The sequence below is a fragment of the Panonychus citri genome, unplaced genomic scaffold (assembly GCF_014898815.1).
Source record: "Panonychus citri isolate SS breed McGregor unplaced genomic scaffold, ASM1489881v1 Contig00116, whole genome shotgun sequence".
NCBI classification, from domain to species: Eukaryota; Metazoa; Arthropoda; class Arachnida; order Trombidiformes; family Tetranychidae; genus Panonychus; species Panonychus citri.
Window position 1 is genome coordinate 240,772 of NW_026515521.1, and position 21,123 is coordinate 261,894.

Genomic DNA, 21,123 nt, shown 5'->3' on the forward strand with positions numbered 1-21,123 from the left:
TTCATTCCAGGATCAGCTCGATTGTACTTTTAAGATATCAAGGTTGTTTAACTTGTGTTCACATATTATCGAAATAGTACAATCATAATTGCGGTCGTATTCAATGATTGAAAATAGATGAAATTTAGTTTGAAAAGTCTAAAATTTGACATTGGGTTGATTTTAGGTTATTGAAATTAAATGGCAATTAAACCAATTATTAACGAACGGGAGTTATTGCTCAAATAGCCCACGAATGTTACAAACAAATAGCATGAAAGTCGCTGCAATTTCCAACATGAACTGTAATCAAAGCATTACAATTAGTTGTTATTGATCAAAATCAATGTTAATATAGACAATGTAATTAAAAGACTCACAATTATGAAAAAACTTTGCGTAATTGTTGCTAAATCACCAACTTTAATCCCATTATATGGTCCAAGAGACCGATCCATTATTTCAAGTATCTAACAGAAAATGATATTTATTGTCAATTGTTGTAACAATAAACTCTATCCTCAAAAATTTACCTTTAATCTGATATTAATTGGTAATCTGGTTTCACAGCAGATTGAATGGAATCGTCTGTGTAATGTTTCAAGCTGAATGAATTGTTAAAATTGATTAGAGTAAATTAATAAGAATAAAGCTCAATCAATCTAAATGATAAAAATTGTAATAAAGTTTCAACCTTCAATAGATGCTGATCATCGTGAGGATAAAACATTCAATTTCAATTATATCTCATTCTAACTATCGATTGTCGATTAAAGCAAAATTGAAACTTCAATTTATTTCGACAATAAAATATAACAATGTAGTTAATAGATATGAGATTGATTTTTCAAATTGAATTACGCTTTCAATTAATCACTTTCAATAAACTTCAAGTTGAAAAATCGAAAAGTGAAAATTTTCTCATTGGCTTTATACTAAAATGGACATTGGTCAAACCTTTGTCATGAAATCACCTACAAAGTAGCAACCAATAGCAGAAAGGGTTAGCACTAGTAAGCCTAATACTGCATACATGTTGGCGACTAATCGGGAATGAGCAACGATGATTACGCCCAAGAAGATGAACAGATCAGCCATAAAAGCGACCACCGTAAAATAATATAAGACCAAATATCGCAGTCGCTTAAAGTCAAATTCATAGATATTGAAGCGATGAGTCCAATTGCCGATAAGATTCGTAGCCCAATTGACAATTATCTCATAATTCGGCGTAAACTGAGCACATTTTAGATCGTGATTAGCGATAATTTCAATATCTCTGTGAATAGTTGATAGAAATGATTCCGAAGAACAAGTTTGTGAAACTTTTGATCTTTTAACTCGCCGGAACATTGTTCCATCAGTTTTATCTCTACTCTTGAGCTCTCGATACTCCTTGAAGTCGTCATTAGCTATGTAAGTATCGTTATGAGGGCCAATTGATAGATTAGACTCGTTAGGAATGGATTTTGATTGCTCAACAACTGACTGTATACGATAGTAGTGGATAGCACAAATGAGAAACATGTAACCAGAGGTTGTTAACATCTCATTCGCAAGGAAAACAACTGACCAAGTGTGAGTAAAAGACCAGAGAGTACCATAAATCGCCAGAGATGATATTTGATATGTGTAAGGATTGGTAAAAAAGGGTATATTGTACAAGATCGCTATAAATGGAACCATACAGGTAATTATACGATTATAAAGGTTGAGTAAAAAGTGGACAGTCAACTGGAACTGTTTAGTCTGAGCTGTGGTCATTTTAAGATGTGAAGAGTTGAAGCCATGAGTACGAACATAGTCATAATCTGCAAGAACAGTACAATGATTTTGAGCTTCGCTACGTAAGAAAGCTTCACGAACGAGCATTGACACCGTTATTGAGAAAAGATTCAACATACATATTGATATACGATCTTTTGACCGGAAAACATTATCCCCAAGATAGATGAGAGTAGCTTCGTCCTTGATGAATATCAAACTAACGAAGCGAACAAAGTTTACGGCCGATGCCAGCCGAATACTCCAATTCTTAAGGTCAAATGGCAAGTTTGCATGAAGACTTGACGTTGAAAGTGTCACATCCTTTGAGTTACTATATTGATCTTTACCTTGACCATACTGACGGAATCCGTGCAACAAGGTACGAAAGAAAAGAGCATACTTCTCGTAGCGATTGATGGCCTCTTGAGTCGCTTCAACTGGAGCATCTATTTTGGGAACACCAAGTATCTGGTGGATGAAGATTCGCAATAGAAATCCAAAAAATTTGACCGAATCGCATTGATTAATCATTTTCAATTTCGTTAAACAATTCGTACAAAACCAATGAGCTTTTCAAAAGGCTTATATTAATAATCATAAATCATCAAAACACAATTGAGAGCTAATTGTCATCCATTTGGATGGTAGTTGATAACTGAAGAAAAAGTTTCAAGTTTGGTTGAATTATCATGTTTATTACGCTGAGAAAAAAGTTAGTCTATTGTTTCATTCATTTAATATTGTTAATTGTTAGTTTGCTTATTGTGATTAATATTTTGTTTCAATTCGCCAAAAAAAACGAGAAAAAAAGTTCACAACATGATATAAAGTCACAGAGAATTTAAAGAAAGAAAAAAAAGAAAAAGTTCTGAAAGCAAAGGAACCATCCCCATGAAAATGAAGATCAAATTTTAACTGATTTTTTTCTTCTTCTTATGAACATTAACAAGAAGAGTAATTATCGCAGAATCGTGATCAACCATGATAATCATCATGTTTCCACCATCATGCAACCGTATTAAATATTATAATCATCAAATGGTTATCAGGATTGATCTTGAAATTTACGATTTTCTATCTGTAATGATTAGTTAATCAACAATTAATGATAATTTCTGCACTTCATATGTAGGTTACTTCAATTGAGAATATTTATCGATAGATTCCTTATTAAATTATCTCACTTTAAATTCAATCAATTTTTTAATCATTATCATTTCTAATCATTGTGACTCAAAGTAATCTTGATGATCAATGTTAATTTTTGTTTGTCTTTATAATGTACTTCCTATCACTTATCATGTTGATAACTGATAATTAATCAGAATCGTAGCATTCAAGTTGAGAAATTCAATACTGATCACCATAATCAATTTATTTCGACCCATAAGACTTTGACATGTAATTGATTGACTAATTGATTAATTAGAACCTTGATTTATGTGAACTGTGCTCTAGAAACAATTAACCAATAGGCTAATCTTAATATAAATAATAGTAACTGTCAGATTAAATTCTGATTATTATGATTCATTATTGTTCTTACCAGGAATCTTTAGAAAGAGTTAATCGACGAATGATGTTCATTACAAGTTTTGCGAACTTTTTTTCATTACTTGCTCGATTGAGAAAAAAAAGTTCCTTTTCTATTCCTCTGAGAAATTCATGATATTAGCATGGAAAGCATAATAATCATGAGTTATCATCATTTTTTTTGTTAACATTGTACTTCAAACTGAAAGTTTCAGTTTAGTTTGATTCTGTTACATTAAACTAACACTAATGTGTAATTATTACATTGTTATTATGAAGAATCTCATGGAAAGATGAATGAAAATGATAAGACAAAATTTTCCCATGAAATTTTCTGAGTAAAATGTAATGACAATGAAAGTCATCATGAAACTAACGATTGAATCCTTTCATTAATATTATCATGATAATTATCAGTAACAGATCAGGCAAGTTGTTTGTACAAAAACTTATCAAGAAAAAATTATTTCCTTCCATGATCATGATGTATGGATGTTAACTAATCATGAACATGATAAGAGGAAATGAAAAAAGTACAGAGTCTGCTTAACAACCTCAGGGTGATTTTCCTTTAATTCAGAACCTTTTCTTTACATAGAATTCATTTAAGAGCCACTTATGAATATGGAATCGATATACTGACTTGTCAATTCTCCTGATTTATTCACTACTTCTTTAATAGGAATATATTTAACTAATCGTTGGAAATGAGATGAATTCTCTACGCAAGAACTTATCTTATTTATTTTTAGAAGAAAAAAAAAGATTCGTTCATAACTTTTGTTAGTCTGGTTGATTATTTCACTCCAATAGGTTATCAAGGATCAGACCAATCCCTTATAACCATTATGATAATAATTGTTCATGATTGTTACTCGTAGACTCAACTTATAGATTAATCTGATACAGAATCGGTTCAAAAACGTTTCCAACCAATCGATTACCAACAAAGTAGAAATACAAGAATTCATATTTTAATTCTATGACTAATAATCAAAAAAAAAGAAAATACGAAATCAATATTATCAGTTTTCTAAAGTGTTATAGAATTTTCGTTTTAGTTTAATAAGTTGAGTATTATTGAATTGAAAGAAAAGTTGACTATGGAATTGTTCATATTATCTTAATAGAACTCAATAACTTTCTCGTGTACTTTCTGCAAGTAGCCTTTAGAAGGTTTCGAAGTTGAGAAAACTTCGTGAGATTATGAACCTTTTTCTCATGAAATGGATTACATGGAATAGCCATTTTCATATAAGGTTCGATCTCGTCATTTTTTTTAAAGGTTAAAAGGAATATCATCTCAATGTTAGAGTGTTGGTCAAGCATTGGAACATTTATCATTCTCAAGGGATTGGGGCTGTGAACAATCTTGAATAGCTCGAAGTTGAAAAAGTACAATCGAACCATAAACTTTCGTCTTCTAATAATTTTCTTTTTCTGCAATAAACTGCACGTTATTTTCCACTTAAGTTGTCAAATGAATTGTCTAACACATTTAATTGTTTACACTTTAGCTTAGGATTCTATTAGTTGGTTTAAGAATTGATGTAATGTTTTATCATAATAGTTAATAATCTTACCTCGAAATTAAGTCTTCCTTTATTTCCGGCTGCATTTTGAAAGGTTTTGAACACATAGTGGGCATATATTGATGAATCTTGATTTATAATTAAGAAAAATTGATGATAATTAGTGGAAACAAGATTGTAATTAACAGATTGATGATGATTAAAGGATATCAAGTGAAAAAGAAAGGAAATTAAAGATTCAAGATCAACCCTGAGATGAGACTGATTAGTTTCATCTTTTTAAATACACAAAATCTTTTGATTACCCTTATATTTACATGTTAGGTTAGAAATTAACTGTAATTAACTAGACTTATTTTAGAAAAGTTAATCAAGATTGATTAGTGTTAATTGAAGGGGAAGGTGACGACAAAAAGTTTCAACTTAGTGAATCGTAACATTTACCATAGACTTTCAAGGTTTTCGATCAATTTCCTTCAACCCAACAATCTAATATTTATCATGAACGTGAACTTTCATGATGAACATAATGGTCACTTCTTGTTGAATTGATTTCCGTCATAAATTGAATTCAACGGAAAAACTTGGATACTTTATGTTACGAGTTTACTTTCCCATGTAATCATGATGAAATAAAAAGTTTTTTCTTGAAATAAAGAGCTTTAAATTCATGTGATAAAATAACTAAATCAATTTTCGATAAAAAGTTATTAACCAATTCGGTTAAAGGGCATCAAATAAATTAACTTTGGTTACTATTAAAGTTAATCATTCTGTTTGCCTAAAAGTGGTTGGAAAAACAATCAATATGGAAATTAAAACTTAGCTCTAATCAAATGGATCAAATCGATAAGATAAATCATTTTGGTAATGATTAACTTGATTGCTCTCAGTTTAACGATCACAATCAATTTGATTCCAAGTTAACATGTTACAATTACTTATTTTTCAAGAGTAAAAGTTAATTAAATGCTAATCATTCCTGATAAACTAAAAATCTGATTTAATCAAGTTAAATGCTTATTGAATTACAATAACATTACAGGTTACATGATGGTTTGTATCTTGATTACTATTATTTACATAGAATTGAATATATTAATAAATCTGAAACTATTTGAAAAGTTTCTGATTTCTCAAGTTGAAACTTTTTCTACAGCAAATAATCAATTATCTCTTGATGATGATGGTGATAATGTTGATTACTATTAGGAGTTTATGAGCTAAATTCTTGCACTAACCAATTCTTATGCACCAATAATTGGATTCCATTATCATTCGTGATGATGATGAGCATCATGAATATAAATGGTTGTGAAGATGATTATTATCTCCATCATGAATGGGAAAGATAAAAGATGATGAGGAAAAGAGAACCTTAAAGATGATGACAAGAAAATAGGAGAAATTCGTGAGAAAGCGAGGAAAAGAAAAGGAAAAAAAGTTCTAACGAAATGATTTGAATAACAAGATGCGTTCGGAATCCTATTCTACTGGTCCTATGAATAAAACATAGACAAAAACATGGACAATGATATTCTAGTTTATCATGAATACCCTGAGATACGAAATGATTACTCAACATCTATTGAATTATACACTCGACTGAATTAATGATGAAATGATTATTTCCGCTTCTTTTACATAAACTCAATACTCAGACTTACGTCATGATGATATGAATCATGAAAAAAAAAAATGAACTTAAGCTTCAGTATCAATGTAACGTAATGGATTTGAAATTGTATCACAATTTTAGACTGACCATTACCTTGACCTGAGAGACATGTAAATGTTTAGTTATCCCTTGAGCTGTTTCAGAATTCATGGTTCTAAATAAGATTGTCATGTAGGTGGATACAAAAATATTGATTGCTCAGGAATCGGTAAAAATGATGACTCAACTATTGATTAATTGGCTCAATATCGTTCTGATGAAATAATTGACTATCATGAGCTAAATAGCATATAAATTATGGAGTAAAGTTTTTTGTTTGCTTATAATTTTCATGAGGTTTGCTCATTTCTCATGAATTATCTCTTGAATCTTGATCATGATGAGATTGTAAGTCTAATGATTCTGAGGTGAAATCTTCTTGTTATGTGCATTAGAAAAGAAATTCATCCAAAAAGATAAAGAAATAATCAAACTTGACCAATGGTAAAAAAAAGATGAGAGAGAAAATAATTCTACCACAAATTCCAAGGGATCATGGTGATGATGAAGTGGAATTGAAGATGATAAAGTTCATACTCACCTCCTTGAGGAAAATAGTGAGCAAATATTGCTTTAAACGCTTCTTCAGTTACCAATCCTGAAGGACATTCCTGTGATATCATGATTATATTAGATTAGAGTAAGAACTTTTTTCTCTGTCATTGAGAAGATGATGTTCAGTTTTCATGATGATAAATATTCTTCTTGGTTATGATAACAATCAACTAGAAAATAATAATAATCATGATGAGAAATAATGATTACGAAGGTGAAGGAAGTTAAAGTTGACACAGATATTATTGGTTTCGAGCAAAAATAAACATGAAGATCCTGATTTCTGGGAAGAAAAAAACTGAATTCATTCCGATTGGGATTACAATTTCATTCTTATCTGATTGTTAGTTTCAACATCCAATTCTGACATTTGATTTCTGTTATTGCTGATTGTTGTTATATTCACTTGGTTGTATCATCATGATTACTACTGTCATCGTGTTTTCCATGAAGATGTGGGAATCATGATTAAGATTGAATTTGACATCAACTGTTATTAACAATAAGTTTATCATCTTAATCGTATTTACAATTGAATCAGAATTGAAAAGTTTATTTTAATTTGATTACGGCTCAGTTGATTTAAGATCAATCTTTCTGATAACTATTATATAAGTTCAGGATTGTTAACCATTTTGAAATGGTATTAATTGTTTGAATTAATTCAATTCAATGGACTAGATTTATTCTCATATTATTTAACAATTTCCTCTTAAATGAATCTCAAATTTGTCATAAGAACTTTTCTTTTTACTTTTTTTTCCTTTGAAATTCTGCCAAAGTTTCGCTGACTTCAATTTTCTGGTTAAATTGATTATTCAGTTGATTAGTTATACACTTTTTTAGTTCGATTAACAATTAATCGCAGTTAAACTATGGAAACTATTAACAGTTCACTGTTCTATCATGAATATTACATCATCTTCTCATTGATTGCAATTCGATTATTCAAATTTCTTTTATTCTGAAAAAGTTCTTACCTGTTTAAATCCTTGATACAATTTACGAATTTCTTGTTTATTGAATTTAGTTACTTTACACAATTTATTTAATCGTCCAGGTTTACATCTCACATATAAATCAGATTCCTCCAGATCAGAATCTGGACAATTAAGAGAAATGGTTGGCAACAATTAGAAATTAGAGAGTAGAAAAGGTTTGGAATGAAGCAAGAAAAGGGAAAAATTTTGTTATTAGAACTTTTTCATTTCGAAGAGAACATTTTTCTTGTTCATCGAAAATTAAATTTATCGGTGATAAAGTTTATTAGTTAATTGTTATTAACCTGAAAGTAAATCTTCTGGAAAACAAGCTCGGAAAATTAGGTTACCAATGAATAATAAAAATAGAGCAGCAAAGAAGTAAACAAATGGAGACATTATATATAAAAATTGAGTTAATTGTTTGGATTTAATTTGTAATCAAGATGATTACAAATCATCTATGAGCCACTTCCAGATCATAATTATATTAATTGTAACAATTAAAGGTGAAAACATGAAAGGTAAGCAAAGTAACACTTAGCCAATAACATGGTAACTTGTTGAGTGTAGCTTGTTGATTGTAACATGTTGAGAGGCACAAATAATTAAATTTTTAATCCACAATTAACTATCAATTGCTAATACTAATCACAATTAAGACACGGAAGTGACAATCATTTAATTTAACGAATACAAATTAACTAATGTTACTTTGTTTTCTGGTTTTTGGTTAAACGTTTCCTCTTGGTAAATGTTTAAATATTCACAATATAATAATAATAATTATGTTACCATAGAATTGATTACAAAATGATTAACTGATTGTTACTTAATTTGTTTACGTATATTTATCATGCTGATAAATTGCATGGGAATATGTGAATAGGCAGAAAAAAGTGATTGGTGTTTGTTTTTGTTTTTCTTACTCTTTTACATCGGGAATCGATTCGTAAATTTTGACAGAAAGAGGAAGAGAAGGAGGATGATGATGATGATGATGATGATGATAAGAGAGAGAGAGAGAGGGTAAAACATAATAGACAGAGAGAAGATTAAAAATAGACAGAGAAAATGTAATATTTATGCTGAGAGAATGAGGTAGAAGAAAAAAAAAGAAAAGTCTTTTTCTGTTCAATGTTTCCATAGAAATGGAAACCAAACCGGAGAAATGATTAAACAAATAACTTTTATCAACATTACCTTATAATCAACTGATTGTTGATCAACTGGTTAATTGTTTAAACTTAATTGTGCTCGTATATTGAAAATAATCTTTGGTGTTTAAACGTTCAAACATTGGAAACGTTTTATTTGTTTTCTTTTATATTAACTCATTTGATTGATTTTTGATTAGCAGTAAATTTGGTTAATGTTCAACGATTAGAATCAATTGATTGGCTTATTGGTTAATAGTTTCCAAATAAATTGATCTACATATCAAATTTTACTTTCACTATTATTGAATAGCTTGGGTACGATCAATGAATTGATAGTTTCCAGGTAGAGAAAAAAAAATCCAATAACAATCACCATGATGATTCTATGGTGTATCATTAACCAGGAGAGATGAAGATGATTAAGTTGATTGTGTGATAGTTAATCATTAACTTATAATGTCAATGAATTGTTTTTTTTATTGTTTACAAGTTTGTTTATAATACTCATCGTCATAGAAAAAGTTTCATAAGACTCAGTTGATTTCATGATATTCTTGGAGTAACAAATTTTTCCCAATTTAATATAATTGAAATACTTACTTTCAGTTGGACGTTTAGTTTTATCACCAAAAATTGGCATCTCTTTGTTGGGTGTTAATTAACTAATGAGTTGATTAAGGTGATTACGATCCACACAATCTATTTACAAACACGCAAGTTGATTAGTTGATTGTATTATTGTTTGGAGAAAAAAAATCAATTTAGTTTGCAATTGGAGGAAACAATAAGTTTCCCCACCAAATTGTTTCCTGATTGCAATTTAAATTGTCTAATTGATGATTGGCAAGTTGGTTACACTTTCGGACACTTTTTGTTTCTCTATTAGTTTTTCAATAGAAAATCAAACTTAACATGATAAATGTTTCTCCAAATAAATTATTGGTAATTTTGTTTCTCATCTTCTCATGTGAACTTATCATCTTCATTTTTCTCTATCTTAGTAAACTTTTCTCTCGATCATCTTTGGTTGTTCACTTTTCTGCAGACCAACAGAATTTTTCTCCTTCTCACTCATCTTGCTCTTCCTTTTCATCTTTCAGCTACTATATGAATTCTGAGATGAATCAGGAGAATGAGTTTCGTTTCTTTCTCTCATGGAGAAAAATCTACATGAGTTCAAATTGTGATTCGGTTGGAAGAAAGAAAGATAGACAGACAGATTGTAGATTTAACGAGATGAATGGGAAAATATCGATCGAAAAAAGATACAATGAGATAATCCATTGTTTTTCTTTAAATTTTCTTGAAAATTTACAACCAAAATACTAATTGACTCTCGAACTTTAAATTCGAAGCCCCGTGTGGTCAAGTATCTTTGGTAGCCAAATGGAATTGATAACGAAAACAATATTGATAATCAACTTATACAAATAAAAACAAACAACAAATCGAAACAAAATGAAAGAATAAAATTAAAAACTAATCAACTGAATTTATAAAAATCAACAAAGATCAACATGAACCACGTGATGAAAGAAAATGAACAAATGGAAAAAAATCAAGTGAATCTGCGCAAATTAAACGAAGTAACAACTGAATTCAATCACCGGTGAACAAGCATAAGCTCGAAAATGCCAATAGTTCTAAATGAATTCGAGTTCAATGTAAAGATCAAGTCAAAGCCAATTTAGAATACGCGTTGAGCGCAATTCCTTTGAATTAGGAAGAGTTTTTCTTTTTTCCCTTTTCTCTTTGGGATAATGTCGAAAGTATAAATGGAAACAAAATGGAAAATGAAAACCAAATCAAAATCTTAAAATAGAAACAAAATAAACACGAAAAAAGGTTCACCTAATCGATTAACTAAACCACGCGTCGATTTAGTTGATATAAAATTGAGCGAAATTCAACCAAAGTCTCATCAACACTGCAAATGCTAATGAAAACTTGAATCAATCATTGAATCTCAACTAGAGCCTCAGGAACTAGAACCATAAGAGTTTAGATATCTTCTGATAATCGATTTATCTTTACTTAAGAATAAACATTTCAAAGTGTATGAGAACCAGGACAATTTACTAAATAGTGTTCTAGTTCTGATAAGATTGATTAGCGACTTTGGAAAAACACATACTGTAAAAAGACAGAAAAGAGATAAACAGAAACCGTTCGCAATTATAAGGTGAAAATTGAAGATATTAGTGTTACTGAAATGAGAGACGTGTTAGGTACAATGTTTTCCTGATGTACTTGGAATTGAAGGAGATTTAGAACAAAAAAAACTGCTGAATACTTTAAAACATGAGATGGAATGAAATCTATGACGACAATGAAATTTTGAAAGTATCTATAATGGAATTATACCAAAGCGAATGATAATTGGGTTTTGTAAAAGATGAAGCAATTAGATTTAGATGGACCTTTCTGTTTTTAGAAACTCCAAAATCAAGACAATTTCAGCAAAGTGAATGGGATCATTGATACCTAGAATAAGATAAACTCTTCGATTCAGTATTTGAATAGTTGTAAGAATTTGAAGGTACTGGCTGCGTTGCTGATAAACCCGGAGTCAAACCTTGTTGTAACATGGACAATTGGGACATGTTACCCGTAGCGGCCATACCAGCCATACCACCAAAAGCATTGATACCAGAATTATGTGGTGGAATAGGTTGAATAGGTTGTATGGGTTGTATGGGTTGAATAGGTTGAATTGGTTGTATGGGTTGTGCTGCGGGTGGCGGTGGTTGGACTGGTGATGCATTGATAAAGTTGTTCATTAAACTTTTACCAATATCGAGAGGTTGACCGCCAATACCTAGACCCTTGCCGACACCTTCAAGACCAGCAGGTAATTTACTAGGTAATTCTTCCGGCATTTCTTCACATTCATATTTGTCCATTCGTATGCTCATTGGACGTCCATATAGCTTTTGATTGTGAAACATGGAAATGGCTTGAACTGCTTCTACTGGATGTTCAAATTCAACTGTTCCATGTCCTTTACTATTATTTGATGAATCGGTGTAAAGACGAACTCGTAAGACTTTACCAGAAAGTCTGAAAATTTCTTCAAGTTTTTTCTCTCCAACTTTGAAATCAAGATTGGCGACAAAAATTCTGTTATTCAAAGGTCCAGATACACCTAGACTTTCAAGAAATTGCGGACTCAGACCATAAGTGGTGTAATTGATTGATTGATTAAGTCCAGCAGGTCTATCATAAATATCCCTTTCTCGGGGTATTATTTCACGTTCTCTTGAATCCTTGATACTTCCTCCTCCTCTTTTTGCATCGGGTAATATTAATCGACCAAAGCGATCTCTTTCACAGTCTAGATCTTCCTTAACGACAAGCTCACGATTACGAAAATTGTACCTATGTAATGTTGAAATTGCTTTCTGGGCAGAGGATGCATCCTAATAAGAAAAATATGGAAACAAGAATATGAAAATTGACAAGGAAAAGAGAGCGATTAAAAGTTTGAATGGCAACAAAATACTGGTATCCCTTTGATTTTTACTATTACAATAACGTATAGATACTATGGGAATTGTAAATTATTAGAGTGCAAGAAATAAGGATCAGGATGAAAAGCATACCAGACATAGGAAAGAGTAAACTCAACAAAAAAAATGAACAGACAGAGTAAAATATAAAATCAACAGTTCGAATGTACCACATTTAAACATAAACAATATTCATCAATAGAATTGGTAAAATCTTGGAAAAGTAAACATTTGATAGAGAATCAAAAGATCAAGTGTAGAAGAAAAGACAATTTAAATTAATTGACGGGGTAAGAATACAAAAGAGATCAACACTGAAAGGACAGTAAAAAAATACGACAGAGAAACAGCAAATCAAAAGCAAGTGAATTTAAAAGGAGGAAAAAATGATGACAATTAATTTTCTTACCTGAAATTCAACTAAACCACAGCCTCTTGATTGACCTTTTTCATCTTCAAACAGTTGACAATAGACAACATTGCCCACTTTCTCCCTGAATAAGTCTTTTAGATCATTCCATTTGATATCAAAGGGAACATTGGCAACATACACTCGACGAGAAGCCTTATCACCTCCTGCACCAATTCCAACACCTCCACCGCCACTGACACTACCACCTCCTCGATGTCGGTCAATTGGTGATCGAGATCTGCGACGTCCACCGCCTCCGCCGCCTCCACCACCACCACCACCACCGCCGCCGCCACTACCACTACCACCACGATTACCTAAATTTCGGTTCCATCCTTTGGCATCCTTCTTATAGTCATTCAAACCATCCGAACCATTATTTCTCATATCTCGATCGGACATTTTTAACTGATGGTACATCGGGTTTGAGAGAGAAAAGGGAGAAAAGAGAAGAGCGAATAAATTTAGCGAAAATAGAAAGACAGAGGAAACTTGACAGACAGAAGAAATAGACAGGTAAAAGTAGATGATAAGTAGATGGATAAAAAAACAAGAAAAAAAAAGATGAAGGAAAAGAAGAAGGAAAAAAGAAAGAAAGAAATTGAAAGAGGAAAAAGAAAGAGTAAAATTTTACCGAAAGAAAAGAAAGAAAAGTCAAAAGTGTAGACAGAACAATAGACAGAACAAAGCAGTAAAATTGATTCTCTTTCGCTCATTGGCTACAATTTATTTAGAATTTTTTTTCTACCGCCAAGTTTGAATGTTGAGAAAAAAAAATTTTTCGCTCAATAAATTTGACCATTTTTCTAACAATTAAGGATTAAATCATCATTCTAATTAATGAGAATTTTAGAAAAGAAAATTAAATCGAATCATTTGGAAATGATCTTTTACTGTTTACATTAGAGGGAAACTTTTTTGCTCTAAAGGTGATTAGTTAATTGTTGTTGATTCCATTGATTGTTGAGTAACACATTTAATCAATAATTTCATCTGTTACAATTAAATGTGATGAGATTAACAATATAATGGTGTCAAGAACGATGATGAATTTTTTAGTAACAATTAGAACCTTAAATTATGATAAACAGTTTTAATCGTTTTATTAATGTATTAATTGTTAATTAATTGTTTGAGAAAAAAAATTAACAATCGAAACTAATTCTCTGCATTGTAATAATCTTCAAGTAAACTAATCAATCTAATGATTAAAAAACTAATAGTTGACTAATTGATTATTTCAACGATAGAAAACGTTTGATTTGATTAGTTAATTGTTTTCAATTTTATTCCCAATGATGTGTTAATTGTTTTCTTTCAAAAGTTTAACTATTAATTTTTCACCTTAACAATCAAAATGTACGATTGTTATTCAAAATCATCAATTGAATAAAATTAAAATTAACTAGATTGAGAATTAATTACTTCCGTTCCTTATAAAAATTTGATACAAAATTAAATTACTTTCACTGTTTTGTTGTTGTCTCCAATTGAAAAAAAGACGTCAAGACGTTTACACAATTAGTTCATTGATTGATGATTGTTAATCTTGTTACACTTCAATTGTTGGCAAGATAATTGATTCTGATTAATACACTAATAACCTTCACAGAGATACAATTGATTGTGTTGAATATTATTTTACAGAGAGAGAGAGAGAGACCCTTGGAGAGCAACCTCTTGATAGATATTAAATTTGATTTGATTGTTTTTTACTTCCCAAACACAATTTAATCATACGAATTGGTTTAATCGTATTCAATTTCTATTTTTACAAAATTCTATCAAATTATAAATACAGAAAATTTATCAGCCAATAATTACGATAATTAGAATTCAATCAAAAATATCAACAATTTACTTTGATAGTGATCATCGTGTTTGTCTTTTTGTATATCACAAAAAAACGAGTATTCGTTTAGCTTTTGATTGAATGTGATTATCATAATTGATTAGATAAATTTTTTTTCTGAATAATAACAATAAGAATTAGACTTTCTGTTAGACAAGCGGCTTTTGGATCAGGCTACTCATTAGATTTTCACTTGGTAACTTGGTGAATTGCATGAGCCAAATAATCAACATTCTTAGAGGAAACACCGGCAACGGAAATGCGACCATCTTTTGTTAAATAAACACTAAATTCTTTGATTAATCTTTCAACTTGATCAGGTGTCATTCCAGTGAAACAGAACATTCCAATTTGATCGGTAATATGGTCCCATGATCGGCTTGATCCTTCTCGTTTTAATCCTTCCTTTAATTTGATTCTCATGGTATTAATACGATCTGACATTACTTTAATATCGGTTAACCATTGACTACGAAGTGAGGGATCATTCAAAATGGTTGAAGCGATTCTTGCTCCATGGATTGGAGGATTAGAGTAAATTGGTCTGATAATAATCTTAAGTTGTGACATGGTCCGAGCAACTTCATCTTTATCAGCACAAACAACAGAGAAAGCACCAGTTCTTTCACCATAAAGACCCATATTCTTGGCAAATGATTGAGCCGTCGCAACCTGATGACCATCTTCAACCAACATACGTAAAGCAAAAGCGTCACGATCAATGTCACCAGTGGCGAAACCTTGATAAGCCATATCTAAAAATGGAAATAGATTCCTGGCTTTGATTACTTTTGACATTTCTTTCCATTGCTCCGGCTGCAAAAACAAAAACAGAAAAACAATAATAATGAGAGAGAGAGAGAGAAAGAGTAAGAGAATATTTAAGAGATGAAGAAAGAAAATCGGATTAACCAAAGTGATTTGAGAAATTAGAATACGTGTAAGTGAAATTACGGAAAATGTTTCACCTTAGGATCTACTCCAGTTGGATTATGAGCACAAGCATGTAAAAGTATGATTGATTTTTCAGGAATTTTGGCTAAATCTTGAAGGGCTCCGGTAAAATCGAATCCACAGGTTTTAGGATCAAAGTAACGATATTGTTTAACGGTAAGACCAGCTCGTTTAAAAATAGGAATATGATTGCCCCAAGTTGGTGTTGGCATGTAAATCTCTTTAACTCCAGGGAAAAATTGAGCTAAAAAGTGAGCACCTATGGTAAGAGAACCGGTTCCCGAAATACCTTGAACAGTGGCATTTAAACCCTCCTTAATTACCGGACTCGAGTCACCAAAAGCCAATTTAGCAGCGGCTTGACAAAAATCTGCAACACCAGCAATACCAGCATATTCTTTATCAAGATTTTTCTTTGATAAAATTTCTTCAGCCTTCATTACACAAGGTAAAATGAATGGTTTACCATCATCATCACGATATGCACCAACCGATAGATTCATCTTTTTATCTGAAGTATCCTTCTTGAAAGCCTCAGTAACCCCAAGGATGGCATCAGGTGGACCCATTTCAACACCACTCCACCAACTAAGCGATGATTTAAAGGAAGACAAGGAGCAAGATGGACCATTGGAAAGGAATAATTTCTTATTCACAACTCTAACAACAAACATGATTTCGAACGAGAAAAAGACGAAAAACAAACGAAACAACAACAACAACAACAACAACAAAGGTCACCACCAACGAAGGAAATGACAAAAGAAAAAACAACAAATCAAAATGTATTAAGAAAAACAAAGCAAACAAAAAATTCCAACGATGTTAAAACCAATAAAGAAAAATAATTTCTATGTAAAAATCAAGTGACTGATTAATTTTTAAAAAGAAAAAATCAACAAACACATAAAAGTTACTCCATCTTACGGATCTTTCGACAACTAGAATTTCCCATAGTTCACAAAAGAGAAAACAGGTGACGCTTTTCCTAATCAAATTCTCAGAAAATTGAATGTAAACAAAAAGAAAAGAAAATTAATTCTCATTGAAATTCAATGATTGAATGGTCATTTGGAAAACTGATTAGCTCGAGGAGAAGAAGAGTAAAAATTTATAATTGGTGAAAGAAAATGATGACTAAAAGTGAAGAGAGAAAAGAAGAAAAGAGAGTTTGAGTGAAATTCCTCCAGATGGAGCTACTTGGGAATTCGGAGCGAATCGGATAAGCGTCACACCTGCAAAGGAGGTGGACTTGAAATGACCTCTAGAAGTCATGCCCGAGTCGCGAGCATGTCTTCTTGAATTACTCTGGTTAAAAATAACCTCTCTTTAAATTGACCTTTAATTTTGTGACCTTTAAACTAAAATTGAAAATCGACGAGCCAAAAAGAATGAATACATCACCAGCTACAAGTACATACCAAAATGAAGTGGAAGAGGTAAGAAAAACATGAAAAAAACTAAAAATGTAAAAAACACACGTGTAAAAAACTAAAAATGTATAAATCTATTACAGGTATTTCCATTCCCAATGGTACCAATAACAAGTGACGAAGAAAAGAAAAACTGGGAAATTACCAAAAAGAGAGTACAACATATAACATCGTTTGAAATATCCAACGCTTATAAGAAAGAACTCATTAAAAAACGCTTGGAACCACTGTCAATGAATGAACTATTGATGGATGTGGAAATGTTGAAAAAGATATATTCCAATCCAATAGATTCCGATGGAAAGAAAATACAGAAAAAAGAAATCGAATGGATTAAAAGTTACATGAGGTTCCTAAACTCGGAAGTCAAACGACGGACAAAAAATGAGACCGTTACGGCTAAATCCGCCCTCACGACCACGAAAGATAAGCAACATGCTCCAGAAGAAGAAGAAACCCCGAGGAAAAGAAAGAAAATTAAAGAAGCCGTTAATGTTATTAACCAACAACAAAATGAACCAGAACCAGGTTGGTGGAACTGGAAAGGTACCAAACGATATTACAAAATAAAAGTGGAAGGACCACAAGATCTCAGATCAATACATGGTCTAACGCAACAACTGAGTGAACTGTCTTTACCCTACACCTTTCGAATAATGTCTTTTCGAGACAGCTCAATCATCTTATTAAACAAAGAGGAAGAAAGAGCTGATTTATTTCGCAAATTCAACCCGAATCAATTATCAATATCGATTATAAAATGGAATAAACCACAGATCAAAATTCTGTATGTAAGACCACCGATCAGCGGCTCTTGGGAAACAATGGTTACAACCATGATGAAACTCAATGGTTTCCATGAAACTGACCAATACAAAATACTCCACAAATTTGAAATGGGCCTGAGTTCAAATCGATTCGGATTAATCATGGAAGTCTCACCATTAATCCGATCACAGATTGAAACAAGATTGAGAGGAAAATTATCTTCTGGTCAATCAGACTACCGAGTCAGGGATAATTTTCCAATAATGGCGTGTAATTTGTGTCACAAGTTTGGACACCCGAGACGAACGTGCCGAAACCAATTGAGATGTCAAAAATGTTCAGGGCAACATTTGGCAAGAAATTGTAACAGCAAAGAAGCCAAATGCCCGTCTTGTACCACAAACGGACATGAAGCTTATAGTCAAGATTGTATGTTATACAAATCAGAACTGATTCTTTACATTTCAGATATAGATTTTGAATATGAGCGCCTAATGATGTAACCAAGAGGCAACTATAGTTAATCCAAATCCGGTGTCACTATAGCAACCAAGTCAGAAGAATACAAAAGATATTGAAAACAAATAATCAAAATTTTGTAAAATTGTTCAAAATGGACTTAGATACAAGTGAACTAATTCTCAAATTAATTAAAGAAAATTTGTTAAATGAAACATTTATAAATTGGTTTAAAAATGATATTGAAACAATTCAACATATACTTTCAGCTATAATAAACAAAGATGCGGAAAAAGTTCTCGAAGAACAAAAAATGGAAGTGAATGTTATAACCGGTTTAATCGTGGTGACATCGTTCTTAGTACATCAATCACCACACAGCGAAGCCTCGACCGTATTACAAAAACTTGTTGACACCCTAATGGACAAATTAGCAGAGACTACAAGTGTTTCAAGCAGCTTAACCGAAGAGGAAGAACCATGGGTGGTTAACATTACATTAGAACATAAAAAGAAATTTAAATGGGAAATGCCAACTCACCTACAACATTTGGTAAAAAATAAATCAGTGGGTCCAAAGAAAACAGTATATGAATTTAAATCGCCCCTCATGAAATCGGAAATCGACGACATATTTAAAGAAAATAACCCTGAAATAACGATCAGCGCTCTTGATTGGTATATCATGGAAACACGACAAGAAATAAATAAACCACAACAAATCGAAATAGAAATTTGGAAATCAAAGAAAGAAATACTAATCCATTTCTCAAAGAAAACACTTATCTTTATTAAGAATATTGAATTATATGAAGAAATGAAGAAAAATAAAGGAATGATTGAAACTTGTGAAGGCCCAATATACTTTATTGGGAGAGCAAGAGTTAAACTCTGTAAAAATTGTAAGATAACCTATCAAGGTTACCATCAAATTCATGAATAAAAATTAGATAAAGTGAAACCCGGATTTGGACTAACTTTAATCAATGGAATCACAAACAGGTAACCAAGTAGGTTTACCAGCTTGATAAAAAATAAGAGAACCCTCGTTGTATCTCTTCATGAGTTGAGGACAAGGGGGATAAACCTCACCATTGTTAACTTCAACATAACCAGTAGTAGTCAACATATTGAGACAGGTATGCCAACCATCACTGAAACGACCATTTTGCTCCTCCAAAAAACGATCACCAAGAGAATTACCAAAGAAATCCACCCAAACCCGATAAACGCTGCTGAAAGCCAATCGATGATACTCGATTTCAGCTCCGTTAAAATTAAGAATCATCGTTTGCTCCATCTCAATTTCAAAATTATCATCATCCATTATTGGACCTTTTAAACTGATCACCAAAAGCTTAGGCAAATTAACAACTTTCAAATTCTTGAGAACTCGGTAAACTCCACCACAGACAGAACCATTGACAATCTTGGGACAAGTCAGAGTCACATTTAAACCCCAGAAATCACAATTCAGAATCATCGAAGAAAGTTTCACTTTAGAAAGTTTATAACAGAGATCACCAGGTAGATACAAAACAGGGAAACTGTACCTAAAACTCTGCTTTCCACAAGAACAAAAACGACAGAAAAAATCACCAGTAACAGTAAAGAAAAAATTCTTACAGAAATTAGAATCATCGTTAGCCAACTTTCGCATCACATCCCGATAGAGAATATCCTCAGCTCCACCAGGAGTTCGATAAGAATTAGAACAAAAACTACTCAGATGAACAAGTAAATGAGTTTGTTGATCGTTCAACTCCAAATCATTCAAGGGTCTTTCCTTAACAGGCGGAAAATAAGGTCGATCGGGACTCATCTTTCGCTGGAGTTGGGGAGGAAAATTTCTGACACGAAAACCATCAACCATAGAAGCCTTGAAAAACTCTCGGTAAAAAGAATGAAGAACGTAAACCCAGAGCTGAGAACCCTCCGAAGGACCAGTGTCAGTAATGAGATTCTTAGTCTTGATAGGATTCTTCAAAACACCAACATTAACAGCACTTTCAGCGTCAATGAACGAGTAGAAAAGTTGCTTTACGAATGGCACACAATGAAAAAGAGGAATTAAAGCCGAATTCAAAAAGCAATGACCTTGCCAATTAGGTAATACCATAAGACGATTAGGCTAGAAAAGAAAACAGAATAGATTAGACAAGGTTAGCCCTAATCTGGGGTCACACTTACCATAATACTATCAGGCCTCGACTCAAGTAATCGAGTGATGAAATTATAAACAGCAGCATCAACAGCTTTAGCAAACTTAGAATGACAACCAATACCTAAAAAAGGATCCTCGTCAAAACGAAAGTCAATCCGAACCAAATAAACATTATCACCTTTAACAAATTTAATTCCATAAGATTGGGAAACAATCTTCAACCGACTGCCAAGTAAGCTACTGAACTCACGAACGAAAATTAATTTGGCTCCAACAACGAATTTTTTATCTTTATAAGCTCGATATAAATCTTCTTTCATTAATTGCCCAAGAGCAACAAATTTAAACT

General features: G+C 31.8%; 3 protein-coding genes across 4 annotated transcripts; all 3 read right to left on the reverse strand.

Annotated features, from left to right (window-relative positions):
• Positions 1 to 145: 145 nt before the first annotated feature.
• LOC128390229 (uncharacterized) lies at positions 146 to 9,207 on the reverse strand. 2 transcript variants are annotated; one of them, XM_053349917.1, is made up of 9 exons: positions 8,369 to 9,207; positions 8,064 to 8,185; positions 7,070 to 7,139; positions 4,863 to 4,939; positions 1,884 to 2,214; positions 937 to 1,790; positions 513 to 584; positions 360 to 449; positions 146 to 282 (listed from the first exon to the last, which is right to left on the reverse strand). In XM_053349917.1, exons 1-9 carry the CDS (start codon positions 8,460 to 8,462, stop codon positions 214 to 216), a joined length of 1,779 nt encoding a protein of 592 aa, XP_053205892.1. In that variant the 5' UTR covers positions 8,463 to 9,207; the 3' UTR covers positions 146 to 213. The 2 variants fall into 2 exon arrangements, with proteins under 2 accessions (XP_053205892.1, XP_053205891.1); XM_053349916.1 differs by having other exon boundaries at positions 937 to 2,214.
• A 147-nt stretch (positions 9,208 to 9,354) lies between these two features.
• LOC128390232 (heterogeneous nuclear ribonucleoprotein M-like) lies at positions 9,355 to 13,748 on the reverse strand. The gene is made up of 3 exons (XM_053349919.1): positions 13,142 to 13,748; positions 11,708 to 12,642; positions 9,355 to 9,922 (listed from the first exon to the last, which is right to left on the reverse strand). The coding sequence occupies exons 1-3, from the start codon at positions 13,562 to 13,564 to the stop codon at positions 9,907 to 9,909; spliced, it is 1,374 nt and encodes a 457-aa protein (XP_053205894.1). The 5' UTR covers positions 13,565 to 13,748; the 3' UTR covers positions 9,355 to 9,906.
• Positions 13,749 to 14,665: 917 nt separating this feature from the next.
• On the reverse strand, positions 14,666 to 16,814 carry LOC128390233 (aspartate aminotransferase, mitochondrial-like). The gene is made up of 2 exons (XM_053349920.1): positions 15,965 to 16,814; positions 14,666 to 15,812 (listed from the first exon to the last, which is right to left on the reverse strand). The coding sequence occupies exons 1-2, from the start codon at positions 16,622 to 16,624 to the stop codon at positions 15,186 to 15,188; spliced, it is 1,287 nt and encodes a 428-aa protein (XP_053205895.1). The 5' UTR covers positions 16,625 to 16,814; the 3' UTR covers positions 14,666 to 15,185.
• Positions 16,815 to 21,123: the final 4,309 nt, after the last annotated feature.

What these genes read in the sequence shown, in the direction of transcription:
- LOC128390229 (XM_053349916.1), bottom strand. Translation starts at nt 8,462, where the DNA reads ATGTCTCCATTTGTTTACTTCTTTGCTGCTCTATTTTTATTATTCATT. An exon ending in TCACTATTTTCCTCAAGGAG is followed by an intron (nt 4,940 to 7,069) that starts GTGAGTATGAAC and finishes TTATAAATCAAG; the next exon opens with ATTCATCAATATATGCCCAC. An exon ending in AAGGAAGACTTAATTTCGAG is followed by an intron (nt 2,215 to 4,862) that starts GTAAGATTATTA and finishes TTCATCCACCAG; the next exon opens with ATACTTGGTGTTCCCAAAAT.
- LOC128390232 (XM_053349919.1), bottom strand. Translation starts at nt 13,564, where the DNA reads ATGTACCATCAGTTAAAAATGTCCGATCGAGATATGAGAAATAATGGT. An exon ending in GTGGTTTAGTTGAATTTCAG is followed by an intron (nt 12,643 to 13,141) that starts GTAAGAAAATTA and finishes TTTTCTTATTAG; the next exon opens with GATGCATCCTCTGCCCAGAA.
- LOC128390233 (XM_053349920.1), bottom strand. Translation starts at nt 16,624, where the DNA reads ATGTTTGTTGTTAGAGTTGTGAATAAGAAATTATTCCTTTCCAATGGT. An exon ending in CAACTGGAGTAGATCCTAAG is followed by an intron (nt 15,813 to 15,964) that starts GTGAAACATTTT and finishes TTGTTTTTGCAG; the next exon opens with CCGGAGCAATGGAAAGAAAT.